This window comes from Plecotus auritus (assembly GCF_963455305.1).
Source record: "Plecotus auritus genome assembly, chromosome: 5".
In the NCBI taxonomy this organism is placed as follows: domain Eukaryota; kingdom Metazoa; phylum Chordata; class Mammalia; order Chiroptera; family Vespertilionidae; genus Plecotus; species Plecotus auritus.
In genome coordinates, this window is record NC_137776.1 from 57,675,847 (window position 1) to 57,691,693 (window position 15,847).

The 15,847-nt window shown below is 37.9% G+C and overlaps 1 protein-coding gene across 1 annotated transcript; it reads right to left on the reverse strand.

The window, feature by feature from the left end:
* Positions 1-479: 479 nt before the first annotated feature.
* Positions 480-14,309, reverse strand: LOC308248226 (protein FAM32A-like; the record flags this gene model as incomplete). The annotated part of the gene is made up of 2 exons (XM_080668263.1): positions 480-858; positions 14,284-14,309. 2 exons carry the CDS (start codon positions 14,307-14,309, stop codon positions 480-482), a joined length of 405 nt encoding a protein of 134 aa, XP_080524389.1.
* Between the last annotated feature and the right edge of the window lie 1,538 nt (positions 14,310-15,847).

The window sequence follows — 15,847 nt, forward strand, 5'->3', positions numbered from 1 at the left end:
GCTTCCCCAGGCCCTGGATGGAAGAGCATAAGCCCCAAGCTAGAGGAAACTTGGAAGGGCAGCACAGGCAGGGCCCCATGAGGGTCTGCACTTGCAGCTTCTTCTCCTCTGGGGGCAGTTTCTTCCAGGCAGAGACAGCTGGTGAACTATCAATATGAGTTAGATGCAACTTGGGTGCAAAAACACTTCCACAAAAATCACCTTAATCTCTGGGTAAACTCTCAATAATTTCCAGTCCGAACTAAAAAGCTTCATCTTCAATGTGCTTGAGAAACTAAAATAGAGTAAAAGGATAGTCTTACTTTAATCAAGTTCCAGAATGAGGGCACACTGCTTTGAAAAGCACTGTCTCAGCAGAAGGCGCGGTGTGTATGTAAGAGTGTTCTAGAAAACACCAAAGGCACCAAACATAACCCTAACCCTAACCCCAACCTGGCCTTCTGTTTCCCCTCGGTGCCAACCCACACTCGGTGGGGAGGCTACTTGGCCCAGCTGACTTTGGGAATGTCATAGAGCTCTGTGAGTGTATCCAGGTGTCTGCTCAAGTCCTCCACGCTCTGCTTGTGGGTTTTGGAGGCTTTCTCCAGGATCCTTTCCATTTGCCGCTTTTCCTGCATCTTCTCGAAGGCCGCCTGGGCCCGGGTCCGCTTGTCCAGGCCGCGCCGCTTCTCCTCCTCGTTCTTTTTGCTCGTTCCCCTGGCTTCCAGGAGGCTCGCCTTGTCTTTGTCCTTCTTTTTCTTCTTCCGCTTGGTCACGCCGAGCTCTGTGACGCCTTTCAGCTTCAAGGGCCCCTTTTGGACCTGCTCGTAGGCCCCCGTGGCGCCTGCCCGCCCAGACCCATCTAATTTTTGTCTCAGTCTTTGCAAGGAGAGATGCGGAATAGCTGCCAGGAATCACTGTAATCTGTGATTCTCAGGGGAGAAAGAAGAAAAGCGAAGGAAGAAGAACTATGTCAGGTCAAATGACTAAGAAATTACATTGTGAAGTTTTAAAGAACTGTAATATCAGGAGAACAATTGGACAAGAAAATGAGTTACTGAGAGGAAAGCATTCTTGAAAATGGGTAGGTGAGAAAAAAAGAAAACATTTTGGAACCTTAATGTAAAATGAGAAGTGAAATAGAACCATGTTCTTTCCTATCAGTCTTTCTCCTCACTTCCTTCCTGCCCACCAAATGATCACGTTAAAGGTCAGTGAAACCTCAGTCTGGGCTGGATTCTCATGAAGATGTAAACGAGTCATACAGGATGTCAGTATCCCTATTCAGAGTGATGTTGATAAATATGCTTAAATAAATACACATTTCTATTTCAACGAAGTCATTTGGTGGAAATTACAGGTAAAATTTCACATTATGAACCATATTGTTTCTCCCCTGAAAAAGTGAAGATGGTGCTTTTGTGTTTGTAAATACTGATAAATGGTAAATGTGTCTAATACTTGATTGTGTGTGTGTTTTACAATAATTTTTGCCTTCTATGTGATGTTCAGATACTGAGTATTCTAGGGGTAGAAAGATAGATGAAAAGATAGGCAAGAAGGGGAAAAGATAGAAAAAATATTTTACAGTTTTGTAATATTTCCAGAGTACTGGTGCCTACTCTTTTAAAAAAAGTTTGCTTTAATTGATTTCTCTTTGTACACATGCTCCTAAACAGAGTTATAGTTAGTGAGGTGTTACTTATGGCATGCTTTAAGAGTTACTGGGAGAATCCTATTCCTTCCAAATATTTTAATTTCTTATTCTTTCCATCTCTATGGTTTAACTATTCAGAAATGATTTCTTCAAGTCTTCAAAAATGTCCCACTGAAATTTAATTCTATGAGGGAAGATAACAGCTTGACGTTCCCAAGGTGGAGATCAGGGTGAGTGGGTGGGTATGGCCTGAATTCAGCGAGATAAATCTGTGTGAATGTAATGGGTTAAGTGGGGCTTGAAGGAACAGCAATGTTCCAAGAGGAGAGCTGAGCAGAGATGTGAGACGTTGGTATGTAGGGAGGGAGAGAGCTATGCTCTGAAAGAACTTTAGCAGTTAAATGCAATTTCCATTCTAGAATTGAACAGAAGAGTTATTTAAAATGGTTGCTCTGGGGGGCAGGTTGAAGAATTTTATGTCATCTCCAGTGTAACTGAGTGTCACATTGTATACATTTTAAAAAACTCTGTACATATTTTAATACTCTATATTAATTTCTGTACATATCTCTATATCATTAACTATTGAAAATAGGATCTTTATTAGTTACATAATATTTTATCATATGGATAAACAGCTATTGAGGATATTAGTTATTTTCAATTTTATTAGAAAGAATTTTTGATACATTTAATTGTTTTTGTTTATTTTGACAATAATTTTGTACTTTGGATAAAATAGTCTAAGGGCATGTACATTTTAAAGAGGCCTGACATGTTTTGGGGTTCATAAGCTGTGACCAGAAGTGTGAGGTACCTGGGATGAATCTGTGAGTCTCTTCCCAAAATATAAATTATACATATGGCAGCAAGGGAAGGGATCATGTAATGTTTGTACAAGGATCATGTAAAGTCCCTCACTATCAAAAAGTATGCTTGTTTATGTGCTAATGTTTCCATTAGAGAATAAGGTGGAACTTTCCTTTCAGTGTATTAAATAAATCTAGAAATTTGAGATTGAGATCACTTTAGATCTTGGCTTAAGTAACATAAGACCCCTGCAGTCTCCAAATTTCTGCTTCAGTGGAGATGATAAAAGGGGACAGAATGTTTTACCATTTGAAGCAATTGCCCACTCGCCCTTTGGAGCTTGACTGTAGTCTGAAGTCAAATGTTTCCCTTAGGAATGGCAGCCATTCCTAAGGCCGAGGGGCAGTCCAGGGGGAGGGGGGGGTCCTTAGACTGCAAAATATCCATCTTCATCGAGGCCTGGAAGTTGTGAGGTATTATTTGGGTATTGTTTAGTGTTGTATGTGTCAGGGAGTAAAAGAAAAATAGACTTAAAACTTCTGTTTCACTGTGATGAGAAAACCTAAATAAAACGTAACTCAGGGCGGGGGCCGCAGCCCTAGTTCTGGTAGCTCAAAACAGTAACAGTGACGGGAGGCTTCAGTGTCACAGATGAAACCTATAGCCTGCGGAAGGTATTGTTGCTTCCACTACACAGATGTGTCATTTGCTCCTACTCTAATTTTTTTCTTTCGATTACAATTTGCAGAATTAAATTCAATGTGGTTTTCCAACTATACTAAAACATTTTTTTGATACTTTCATTTTTTTCTAAAAGTTTTGGAAGTAAGACCTGTATTACTCTGGTTATTGTAAATATGTACTACCATAGCAGGAAATGAGGTGACTTTCTAGCATGGTTGCAAGTCCTAGAAAATGTACACCAGACCTACACAGTAGTGTGCAAGTCAAAATCTCCACTTCTGGCAACTCAAACTTGGTTTATACCATTCTGAATTCATTGGATGGCCCATCCATTGTTCTTTGCTGTAGGAAGCAAGGCAGTAACTTTGGTTCTTTATGTTGGTGGTAAGAAGAGAAACATAAGTTTCCCTTAACTCTATGGTGTTTAAATGGCAAATGTGTTCTTCATTGCCTATCCCCTCTCATGCCCACTGTTTCCCACCAGCATTGCAGTGGCGCAAACAATTTACCCAGACTTACTTGCCACCTGTAGTCCAGCTAAGAGCTGATTTCAATATAGCCTTCTTGCATGCCAGCAATTGGAAGAGCAATTAATCACATGGTTGGACTGGCCAGTGAATAACTGGCCAGGTTCAATTTTGAGTAAACACATAGCAAGTCCTGCTAGTCTACAGAAACTATAAAAATAAAAGAAACTAATTAGAGTCCGAGGTGAAAGTCTATGGCCTACACCATCGACTGGGTGTGCTGCAAGAATTTTTAAAACATGCAATACCTGACTATTTAGTCAGGGCCACTGACCTCTTTTTGTTCCAGATTGCCAAATAAAAAAGTGACAACAGCCAACACAACAAGAGCTGTCCAGTGTGAAGGAATAAAAATTATACCTATTTTTTGTCACATTGGCAAAAATATATTTTTTGGTGTGCTGCAGAATTTTAGTAATTAGTTTCTGTGTGCCATGAGATGAAAAAGGTTGAAAATCGCTAGTCTCACTAGCAGCATTAGCCTCTCATTTTCCATTTTGTGCTGCATTCCTGAGGTCAGACATCATGCAAAATGATACTAAAGTTCATCTTGTGGTTGGGGTAGGGAAAGAACCAGGCAAATTGTGAAACAAAAGAGTAGTAATGAGGGTGGGGCCAGGAATGGAGAACAGACACACCAAAATTATGTTGTAAGGTTACAGCAATTTAAAAACTCTGAAACTAGACAGACAAGTGGAATAGAAAGGAGAGTCCTGACATGAACCCAAGTGTGTAAGGAATTTAGTATGTTGGTATTTCAAATTAGAGGAGCAAATATCCATTATTCTTAAAAAATGTTGGGGTTCTGGCTAGTTACTTAAAAAATGTAAATTTGTATTACTGACTTATTTCATAGCTAAAATAAATTGCAGGCAAATAAAATACTGAATGTAAAAGTTGAAATTATAAAGCCACTGGACAAAAACATGGGCAACTAAAAAATCTTGGAGCAGGGAAGGCTTTCCTAAGCATGACACAAAATCTAGAAATCATAGAGGAAAAGGCATACATTTAAGACTTCTGAATAGAAAAAGCCCACACTATTAAAAAAATTAACAGACAAATACTGGGAAAAAATAGCTTGAGCAAATGTGGCAAAGCAGGAACTAATTCTTTAATATACAAAGAATGTTTACAAGTCAATAAGAGAAATGTGCTCAGTATAAAACTAGGCAATGGATATGAGCTGAGGAGAGTTACCAGGGATGGTAGAGATGGGAGAAAAGTAGGTGGAAAGGACTTTAATATAAGATGGTGGGACCCAAGGTGAGACAGCCGGACTTTTGGGAATCATAGAGAATAGCAGTCACCATCGTCAGACAGCTGAGTACTGTCAGTCACAGGCAGCAAAGGACTCCCGTGGGAGCCAGACAGTGCAGACCATCTGTCACCATCCAGAGAACACCACCCATAGCATGTGCTGAAGACTTGTTTGGCTGCTTCTGTATTATCATTCTGGTGAGGGTCTTGCATGGATAGTTGCCTGCACATGACTTGTGAATTGTTCAGCAGTTGTGCCCCTAGCTGTTACCTGATACTTTGTCCAGCCCCATCTGATTGCCTCATGTGGTTTCCTCCCTCCTAGAGCTGTAGTGCAAATGATGTCCAGAAGGACCCAGGGAGTCAGGAAGGGAAAGCCCAGCCCATGAATTTTGATAAGCTGGCCAGTGACACAGTCTTCTTACATATACGCTTATAACTGCCAATACATTTTCTGGAAGGATGCACAGAAAGAGAACTGAAGTAGAAAGTTCTATAAAATTTATAATGATACATATACATTATTTTTATAATAAAAAATGTTGAGTAAAGGAACAAGGAATGTATCCACCACCTCTCCACAATTCCATTTCAATAAAGTTTAGACATAGCAATGTATGTAACCAGTCATCAGGTGATCTTAATTATTCAGGTGCCTTTAAGCCTAGGGGATACTTTAAAATCACAAGGTCAAAGCTACCATACCTTCTTCAAGATCAGATACATGGTAAGTAGAAGGAAAGTATATTGAGTGCCTTGCTCACAGATCTACCTCCTACTGGTTAAATGATTCTGAGAGGGTGTGGTTTTTTTCCAGCCTCAGTTTTCTCACTTGTTAAGTGAGAATAATAATAATACTTATTTCTCTGGGTTGCTATGAGGGCTAAAAGAGATAAATATTAAAGCATTCTGTAAGCTGTGAAATGACATTTTACTATTGATTATTAATAAAAACAATGCCTTAGGAATCATACAAATGGAAGTTTTTGTTATTATTTAGAGCAATAGTGTAGAAAGTTGTACTGTGCCTCATTATATGATTTATTGAGTGAATTATTCAAGAGAAAAAGAAAGCTCTCTCCACAGGTGGATACCTGGTGTGAGCTAAGTCACAGCTGTCTATAGAGAGCCAAACTCCAGAAACAAAGGACTGACGGCTAGGGGAAGCACCAAGTCTGAGAATAGAGTGTGTGTCAGGTTGAAGTTATGGAATCACGGATTTGAGCACCAAGGTAAGAAGAAATCAAAGTGAAAGCTGACAAGGCAAAGCAGCGGGGAAGATGATTTCCTTTATCACCAAGATGCTAGTCCCAATGGCATAACACAAAAGCTGCTTCTAGAGGGGACTGGCTCATACAAATAGGAACGAGTGTCTGAAGCATCTGTGTCTCTAGGTTTTTCGGTGTCTTTGGGAGCATGGTGTTGTAGACCAGGCACTCATCCCAATGGCAGCTTGGCTGAGCTGAGTTTGTATACACTGTAAGTCCACATGCAAAAGGCACCTAAGAGTACCTTAGTGCTCACTGGTTCCCAAGTGAGGTGCTGTATTTTCAGAGATGGTTTGAATGTGCAAACATCAGAGGATGAGCTAGAGGGAAGATTTCAGGACTTCTGAATCATTTTTCTTTTTGACTTAAAAAGATTGAAATAAAGAGTTAGTTTTTTTCTGGTTCTAAAAAAAAAAAAATACCAACAAAAACCACCCCCAAAACCAACCCAGGTTTGCATAGCATTTGTCCATTTTCTTTACAAGATGGTCCCACCATTGGCAATTTTAAACTACTAATATGACAATACTGAGTGTAGCTTTGGGAAGAGATGTACACAGTTAGCTGTCCTGACTGTTCCAAACCGACTCTAGTGGTCCCTTGACATATGTCAAAATCATTATGTAGAGCAAAAGAAGCCAGAGTACACACTTCATTATTTCATTTATATAAAGTGAATTGTATTGCATATAACAGAGGTATGCTCCTTTTGATTGCTGAGTAGTATTCCTTTGAATAAACATATCACAATATGTATATCCATTTACCTGTTGATGAACATTTGGCTTATTTCCAGTTTTTGGTTATTTTAAATAAACATTTTGCACAAAACTGCTATGAATATTCGAATACAAGTGTTTTTGTGGATACATGTTTTCATTTATCTTGGCTGAATACCTAGGAGTGAAATCGCTGGGCCATGGGATGGGTATACAATTTACTTTACAGAAAACGCCACATCATTTTTGAGGCATTAGGTATCCAAATTGAAAAAAAAAAAAAGAAATGTGGAACCAGGGATGCCCAGTGTCCTCTCCTGAGACTCTAGTTGTGATGCTACTGGTACTCACCATACCCAAGATTAGAAGAGAAAAAGCCACGACAGTTTGTTCATTCAATCATTAGGTCATTCTTTGAAAACTATTTATTGAACACCTATGATGTCCAGGCACTGTGGTATACATAGAAAAATACATGGTTCTTATCCTTAAAGAAGAAGTGAGCATCAAATCTCCCTTGGACCTCATTTTTTTCATGTGTAAAAGGGACCGTCATAAAGCCACTTCATTGGCTACTGGGACAGAGAATTTCTTGGAGAGTGACTCCCACCCACAAAATCCAGCCAGATTTGAGCATTATCAAGAATGATGACTTGGACTTGCTGAAAGTCACGTTTGCTTTGTTTTATTATCTAACAAGCAAACAGATGGTTTGGTGGTCTCAGTAGTCTGGGCAGAGTAAAGACAAAGTAGCCCCGAACTGCGGGTTCTCTGTCCCAATTTAGCATGGCGTTGAGGAATAACCTCATGACAGCATTTAAGGCTGCACTCTATTCCCATACAAAACCTAGTCTTGCTCTGCCAGTTATCCACTTTTGTGTTTTATTTTTTACGTTATCACTGAGCCTACTGAAAATTTCCATGCAGGAGACCCCATATGCTATTGTTGAATCTGCAAACAGGAAGATAATATTTGTTCCAGCCAACACTCACCCTCTAGTTGGAGATAGAAAGTGTGGTGGGTGTTATATCCTCTCTCTGGGCAGAGGCAAATAAGTGGTGAGAAAATATCCCACAAATACTCATGTTGCTACTGCAAAATTATCATCTTTATTTTGAAGATGAGGAAACTGAGGCTGAGACTTATCTGTGCTACTCAGCTTAGAGGACTTGAACTCGGGTTTGTGTGGTTCCAAGGTTGTATGTCTTTCTGACTCCATGGTGGATAGAATATTGAGAGCTTAGGAAATGGAGAGCTTTGTGCCTCCTGGGAACCCCATAGCTCAATATTAGGTGTTTGTCCCTTTGGAATTCTTATGATATTAGACTAAACTGATTGGTTGTAGAGTTAGCCCCAGAAGTTTTTGCCTCATTAAGGGGCCACTTGCTGACAGCTTGCCTGTATTTTTCTTATTTTAGTTCTGTCAGTAAATAGGACAAAACCAACATGCTTATGTACCCACTTTACAAAATTGCTGAGGGCTGGCCCTTCTTATAAATTGCCAGTGAAGATCCTAAACTTGTGGGGATACCAAGTTGTAAGTGGTTATTAGTCACAATGCCTGAGTTTTCTTCTGGAGGAAGTTTTCTGTGGACATCTGTATTTGAAGAGAGAGATGTGGTGAGTGCATATAGCACGGAGGAAAACTGCTTGAAGGCATAGCTCACCGTGCAGAATTTTCTGCCACTGTGCTGTTGAGTAAAAAAGTTGTGTAGCTTCTTTCTTTCCCCCTCCTCCCCTTAAACAAAGCCTTGCCTAAGCCTTAAACAAATCCCAAACCAGGTGAAGGAAAGAAAAAACAAAAAACAAAAAACACCTAAAGAGCTGAATTCAAACACTAGCAGCTATTTTGCAGACCAGTCGTTGGCTGAACTTAACATTTTCCCTCAGCAACTAGTTCTAGTGTGAACCAAAACCTTAAAGAACAGCAAGTTCAAGTAACACAAAGTAGGGGAGAAAAACATACTTTGTTTTGGCCATTTGTAATTACTCAGTTCAGGCAGTTCTTTACACAGACTTTTAGATTCAATATCTTACTTTTATTTAACTTTACCAGGATCAAAACAAGGATGTGAGGCAATTTGGCCTTAAAATATGAAATATGTCAATACTACATAACCACTAGAAAGTGGCTTTTCTTGCTCTTTAACCTTTTCCGTGTATATTCAACAAAACAAGATAACACGAGAGGGCGGATTCACCGTATTTATTCCCATTGCACAGAAAGTATCTTGCTTGTTTACTTAGTAGGTCTGCAGCAATTCTATGTTTTCTTATCTCATTTCTTTCTTGGTAATTAGCATATTGTTTTTTCTTAGAGGAGCATATGGCCTCCTTACTTGTAAACAAACCCTGCAAACCTATTTCCATATTGTTGAGATCTGAACTGAGCTGTAATTTTATTAAGCCATAATCATAGAAGCACAATGCAGTCCCAGAGATAATGAAATCTATCACAGAGACATAATAGGTAAATTGTCAGAAACTGGAGTAACTCGCCTTTTATTGTCAGATGAATTAGAGTATGTTCAATGTATAGAGCTAAAGGATAAGCGAGAAGACATGATTACAGCAACCTCAGCCTGCAAACAAAGCTAGGAAAAGCAAAGGCTAGACAATTAGAGAACTGCTGTGTTTGAATTACAAATCTGGGTTCAGCGACTCTCCGAGGAAACTGAAGCTATTTGTTAAGCAAAACAGATTTTTGCTAAGAAGATTTTTATTGTCTGAGATAAAGAGACAGGACTAAACCCAATTTTAAAATGACCTGCTTTGCCATAACTCATTAAGAAAGGCATGATTGTATATGGTCACATTTTAGAGTCTTTCTGAAATTGCACATGAAAATCATTATATTTAATATGCTCATCACAATTGCAGCACACAAACAACATTTATCTATTTCCTAAATGTGTAGGTGTAAATGTAGTCATTCCAAGTTAAAAAATAACCCAGAACATTTAAAAATTCTGGCCTTGAGTTTGGAAGGCCAATTTTACAGAAATCAATCATAGTGAGTATTTATAATACGATCATGAGAAAAATTCTAACAGGATAATTAAACTATACCATTTTTTTTGGCACTGTGACACCTATGTACACCCAAGAAGAGAGCATAGGTGACTAAATGGAGAGGTTGAGTGGGTGCTTGTCTTTTGCCAAGGGAATCATTCTAGAGCTTTGAAGCTGTATTCTTATGACACCTTTTTAAAGATATATAAGATGTAGAGAAAATGTAAGCTGTCCAGATCAAGGAATAGAGGGTGAAAATTAAGGAGAGTCTAGAGATTCTTCCTCATCCTCCCCTCTCCCCCAATCATTCCGAGAAGCTGTTGTGTTCTAGGCTTTTCCAAAGGCTTCATAAATATAAAGAGCCCATAAGATTTCACATTCATCCACCTTAACTGACTTAGGCATCTCAGAGGCAGAGGTCATTCTGGCCCACTCAGGAATTCTGAGCTAGGTGGTTTGGGAGTAGGCTGAGAAAAAGACAAAAGACGTTATTATAAGGTGTGTCAGGCAGGAATAACCTCAGGAGTCCCAAGCAGGGGATTGAGGATTTAGGTTGGGATATGACAAACACCACAGCTGATGATGTCCGATGACAAAGGTAAGAGCCAAAAGTAGTTTGGGTGTGGGGAGTCACGTCATTAATTATTCCCATAATTTCTGGCTCTATATTAATCAAACACAATAGGTTCAAATGCATAGCATAATTACTTGAGGTAAATCTTATATTACTGGGTCTCAGCCTTGGCTACGTACTATCTTAGAATCAACTGGTAAGCTCTAAAAATACTGATGCCTGGGTCCCACTGTTAGAAATGTTGATGTAACTGATTAGGAGTGCAGCACAGGTTTGAGAGATATAAAAGTTTTTCAGGTGATTCTAATGGCCAGCTAAGGTTGAAAACCACTGTTAAAACCTTCACTGAGTCTATGTAGGTAAAAACATTGAATATTACCTTCTCCAAGAAGGTAAAAAAAAATGATTTTTGCCAGGCTGGCATGGCTCAGTGGTTGAGCATTGACCTATGAACTAGGAGGTCACGGTTCAATTCCCGGTCAGGGCACATGCCTGGATTGTGGACTTGATCCCCAGTGTGGGGCATGCAGGAGGCAGCCCATCAATGATTCTCTCTCATCATTGATGTTTTTATCTCCCTCTCCCTCTCCCTTCCTCTCTGAAATCAATAAAAAAATCTTAAAAAAAGAGAGAAAGAATCGCCTATAAAAGTTGTTTTTAACTTTGGACCAGTATTTGGTGGTTCAATGGTTACCAAGATTTATGAGTTGAGCAATGCATGTTTGAGATTTAGTAACAACTCTAGGTCTAGTTCTCTCTGTGGTCCAGTCTGGTGAGGCTCGGCATGATGATGCTTGACTGCTCTTCACCTCAAACTCTTGCTGTAATCCTTTGTTCTCTCACTTGAGTCACAAGACACTTGGCGATTGCATATCTCCTTGCTTACCATAAGTAAATGATGGGCAAAGCAGAAGTTCTTAGGAACCAAAGATAGCTCTGGTACTCTATTACCTATAAGATTACTTGATACTTCATTGAATCATTTGGGTTATTTTTTTTGTGTGTTGTTAATGCTTTGCTTTTCTTTTTCTAGAAAAATTACTTATTAAAAAATCTGTCAACCAAACATAACTGAAATATTTTGTTCAACAGATATATTGCCTCTTATGATTTGAATATGGATGAGCTAAAAGCTTTGAAAATCTGGCAAGAATAAAAATGGCTGGAAAAGACTTTTGGTTGCCCATGGGTGATGATGTAGAAAAAAGGAAGAAATGGAATCAAGTGATTTTTGGTGTACTATCAAATCCTCTTGGAAGTTTATAGACATTGTCATGTAATAATTTCTGAGGGATTTTGGTGTTATTTTTATATCACTGGCTACCATTACAGGTGAGTTTAAATGGACCCAGGTTTCCTAGTCCCAATAGAGGCCAAGCCTCTTGAAGGCCATGGTTATGAATTTTCTCCCAGGATTATTTTTATTAAAGATGAAAGGAGTAAAGCTGTAATGGTGGAATAAATGAGGTGGAGTGGAGATTTGTGGCTTTATCCATATCACATCACCTAAGTGGCTGATCATCCCACTACTTCCAAGTTTAGCTCTGTCTAGGCTTCAGAATCTGCTTGTAGAAGAAGGATACTAGCTTGTCAAAAAGAGAAAAATTTACTTGGAGAACACCATTATGCTATGTTCATAGGTCAGATTCCACAACATCACTTACTGGGACCATTTATCTGTTTGCAAAATTCTTGTTCCATTGATAAGCATTTTGTTGTTATTGTTTTTCTACTTAGTTGAAAGGGACTAGAGATGCCGGGGTTCTTGTCCCAGTATTAAGAAGGGTGCAGCAATCTGGAGAAAGGCTGTGCGTAGATGAAGTAGGAACTCAAAGACAAAAGATAGTTTTGAAAGGCACTGGGGGGTCAGAGGAGCTTCAGCTAAAGGAGCTAAAGATCTCTCCTTGACTCAGGACCCTTACTTTTTATTAACACAATTTGTCCTAAGGCAAGGTGGAGATAATACACTTCAAAGGGTAGGGTTTACAGAAGCATTGTCAGATTGGGGAATAACCTACAGCTGTTCAGGTGTTTGGCCAACAGGAGGCAATAACATGTAGATTAAGATGCCTTGAGCTGTCTGGCAGTAGACAATCATCCTATTCAGGTTTGGGGGAAGTGCCTTTCTAGCCGTTCCAACAGGTAATTACATATGTGACTCAGCCCTTGTTGAGCCCCCAAGTTTTGATGAAACTCTTGTAATTATCACATGCTCAAATTGGCTCCCCGCCAATCTTGTCATTTGAGCAAAGAAAACCAAAGCCCAAGGAAGTTCAGGTGCTAGACTCAACACTGAGTTTATAAAAGAACTAAGATTAGAACCTGGATTTCTAGTCCCAAATCATGGCTCTTTCATCCTCCCACGTTGTTGTAGTTTCAGAATGAAATGAAGAACCTCACTGGTCAATCTCACAGTTTTAAGAAAGCTGATTAGGACCTATGAAAATATCAGAGGAGACTTGCCCATATGGTATTTGTTAGAGAGGGAAAAACATAAGTAATTCACTCATAACTAAATGGTTTTATAAACTAGTGGTGTGAGTACAGTTTTGTACAGACTTACTGGAAATAAGCATTTTGCAATATGTACCAAAAGCTTTAAAAATGTTCACAGTAATTCATTTTTTTTTTTTTTGGAATTTTCCTAAAAACCAGAGAAAGTCACAAAAACATATGGTCATATATGTTCACCCAATATTTACTTATATTATAAAAATTTGGAGATTGCCTAAATGTCCACAGAAGTGGGATTGCTTGGTAACATACTGTTTCTATCATATAATATGATGAAATATATAATATGATCAGCCATTTTAAAAGTCATGTTCCTGAAGCTTATTTTAAGGTATTGAAAGATGGTCATGATGAATGGTAAATAAAAATCGGGTTTACAAAATATTATGTAGTACATAATCCCAATTTGTAAGAAAACAATATATTTATGCTATATACAGACATAGAAAGAAGATTATAAAGATAGATGACAAAACATTAACCATTGTTATCTCTGGGTGGTACCATTATGATTAAATTTTACTTATTTTATACTTTTTGATATTTTCTAAATTTCTACCATGAACCTGCATAACATAAATATGTAAGACAAAAATATAATTGAAACCATAGTTTAGACAAACCTTCAAAAATATTTATATCCATGTTCTTTAGACAGAGGAACATTTGTCTCAAATGGGGACTTTCTGCCATCCAGAGAGATTTGAAAGAGCGACAAAAAATTTTATTGCAAAGGACAGATATGCCAGAAATATAGGTTTGAACCCAATATGTGAGTCTCTTAAACATCTTAAAAGTGCATGGGGTAGAGAGGACATCTGAGCCCAGAACAGGAAGCAAAGTTAGAAAAGCATTAAGTTTAGATGCTAAGCATTATTTCTGAGCTACTGGCCTTGGTGTCTCAGGCTACACCTTTCCGAAGTTTACAGAGAGTCTTTAAATGTCAGCATCATTTTTAGCCCAGAGCTCTTTTTCTTACACATCTAAAAATACCTATTAGTTTAAATTGTCAGCATGTAAAACATTTGCTATGACTTTTTCTCATCGTATCACTCAAATCATGTCAGAGCTAGAAAGAAAAAAAATGCCTGGGTAATCTGGCAGTTACTAATATTATTTGATGAAATTTTCATGGAGATATTTAATAGTAATTAAACAATATTGGTACAATAATAAAAAACCTAACCACACAGTATTATCTATTGCACATTACCACTTAGATGTCTCATAAGCATGAGACATCTTATGTCCCAAATTAAACTTAATCTTTCCCCTTACTTGTTTTTACTCTCTGAGTTCCCCATCTCGGTATAAAGTACCAGTCACCATTTGGTTGCCTAAACCACGAACTCAAATTATCCTCTAATTTCTGGGTAATTGGCTGCCTCTTGGACCTCTTTTGGCATAACTGAGACATTGACCATGACACTTGGAGCTACCCAAGCTCCAGACTTCTTATGTGGGATAATACATTTCCTCATTGCTCAAATAAATCTGAGTTAGGAATCTCTATTACTGCAGCCAAAACATATGAAATGACTCAAAGATGAATTATAAATAGGTCTTGTTCTACTGAGAATTATTATCCTGATATAAAGAAGTAGGCTTTGTTTTACTGAGAATTATAACATTGGACTTAATATAATTGTATAATGGTAGGATCTGAAATGGCAAATTATTATTGCCTTACAGTGACATGTATCTTATTTATACGCTCTTGTTGGGTTGTGTGGTAGTCAATGTTGTACCCTAATGAAAACATAGCATTTGATTTGGGGGGGAAATGTTTCAATAGAGAAACCAGACTTTGCACTTTAAGTTGCTAAAGTCATTATCAACAGAGTTTGATAAGCCATAACCTAAGTATGAAAACAAAATATAATAAAATAGCTTTTAAAATATTTTATGTCTCATTTTTTTTATTGAGGTAGAGGTAGAATAAGTTTCCTAGATGCCAACAATTGCAGTAAATTTGAAAAATACAAACAAATATAAAAAGGAAAGTAAAAAGTAACATAATTTATTATACACAACTAATTTTAATACATTGATGTGTTCCCTTTAAATCTTTTAAAAATTAAATATATATAATATAAATGAATATATATTTATTTATATTTATATATGGTCATATAAAATATATAAGTATATACTTAACCTTGAATCATGTTTTTCATTTAATAATTTTTCATGAACATATTCTCATGCAATTATTTATTTGTCAAAACTGTGCTTTTAAATGATTATATAATACTCCATCTCCCAGGTAAATGTGCCATCATTGTTTAATCACTTTCTTTGGCAGGCTATGTTAGGGGTTTCTTAAGATTTTTGCTATTTAAGGAAATGTTAAAACATATTTTTGGGGGTACAAAGCTTGGATTATGTCCTTAGGGTAAATTTTAACTTATGCTAATCTGTCTTTGGGCCATCTAATTTGCTTCATTGATTTTTCTGTCTATTCTCAGATTAGTCAGTCTCACTTAAAAAAAAGTATTATAGTTTATAATATACTAGAGGCCCAATGCACGAGATTCATACAAGAGTAGGCCTTCCTTCCCCTGGCTGCTGGCTGGTTGCAGGGCAATTATGGGGCGATGGCCAGGCCGACCAATCGCACTGCATCCACCTTGGCTGGCCTGGCACCAGTGGGTGTCATAGTGTAGTCCTGGATGGTCATCGATATGGTCGTTCTGCTGTTCGGCCATTCGGTCGATTTGCATGTTACGCTTTTATTACATAAGATGTCAATTTCTAATAGAGCAAGTTATCTCATTCAAATCCTTACGTTTTTATCTCAGATAATTTAAAACTTGGCCAAAATTCTAAAAACTATTTTTTT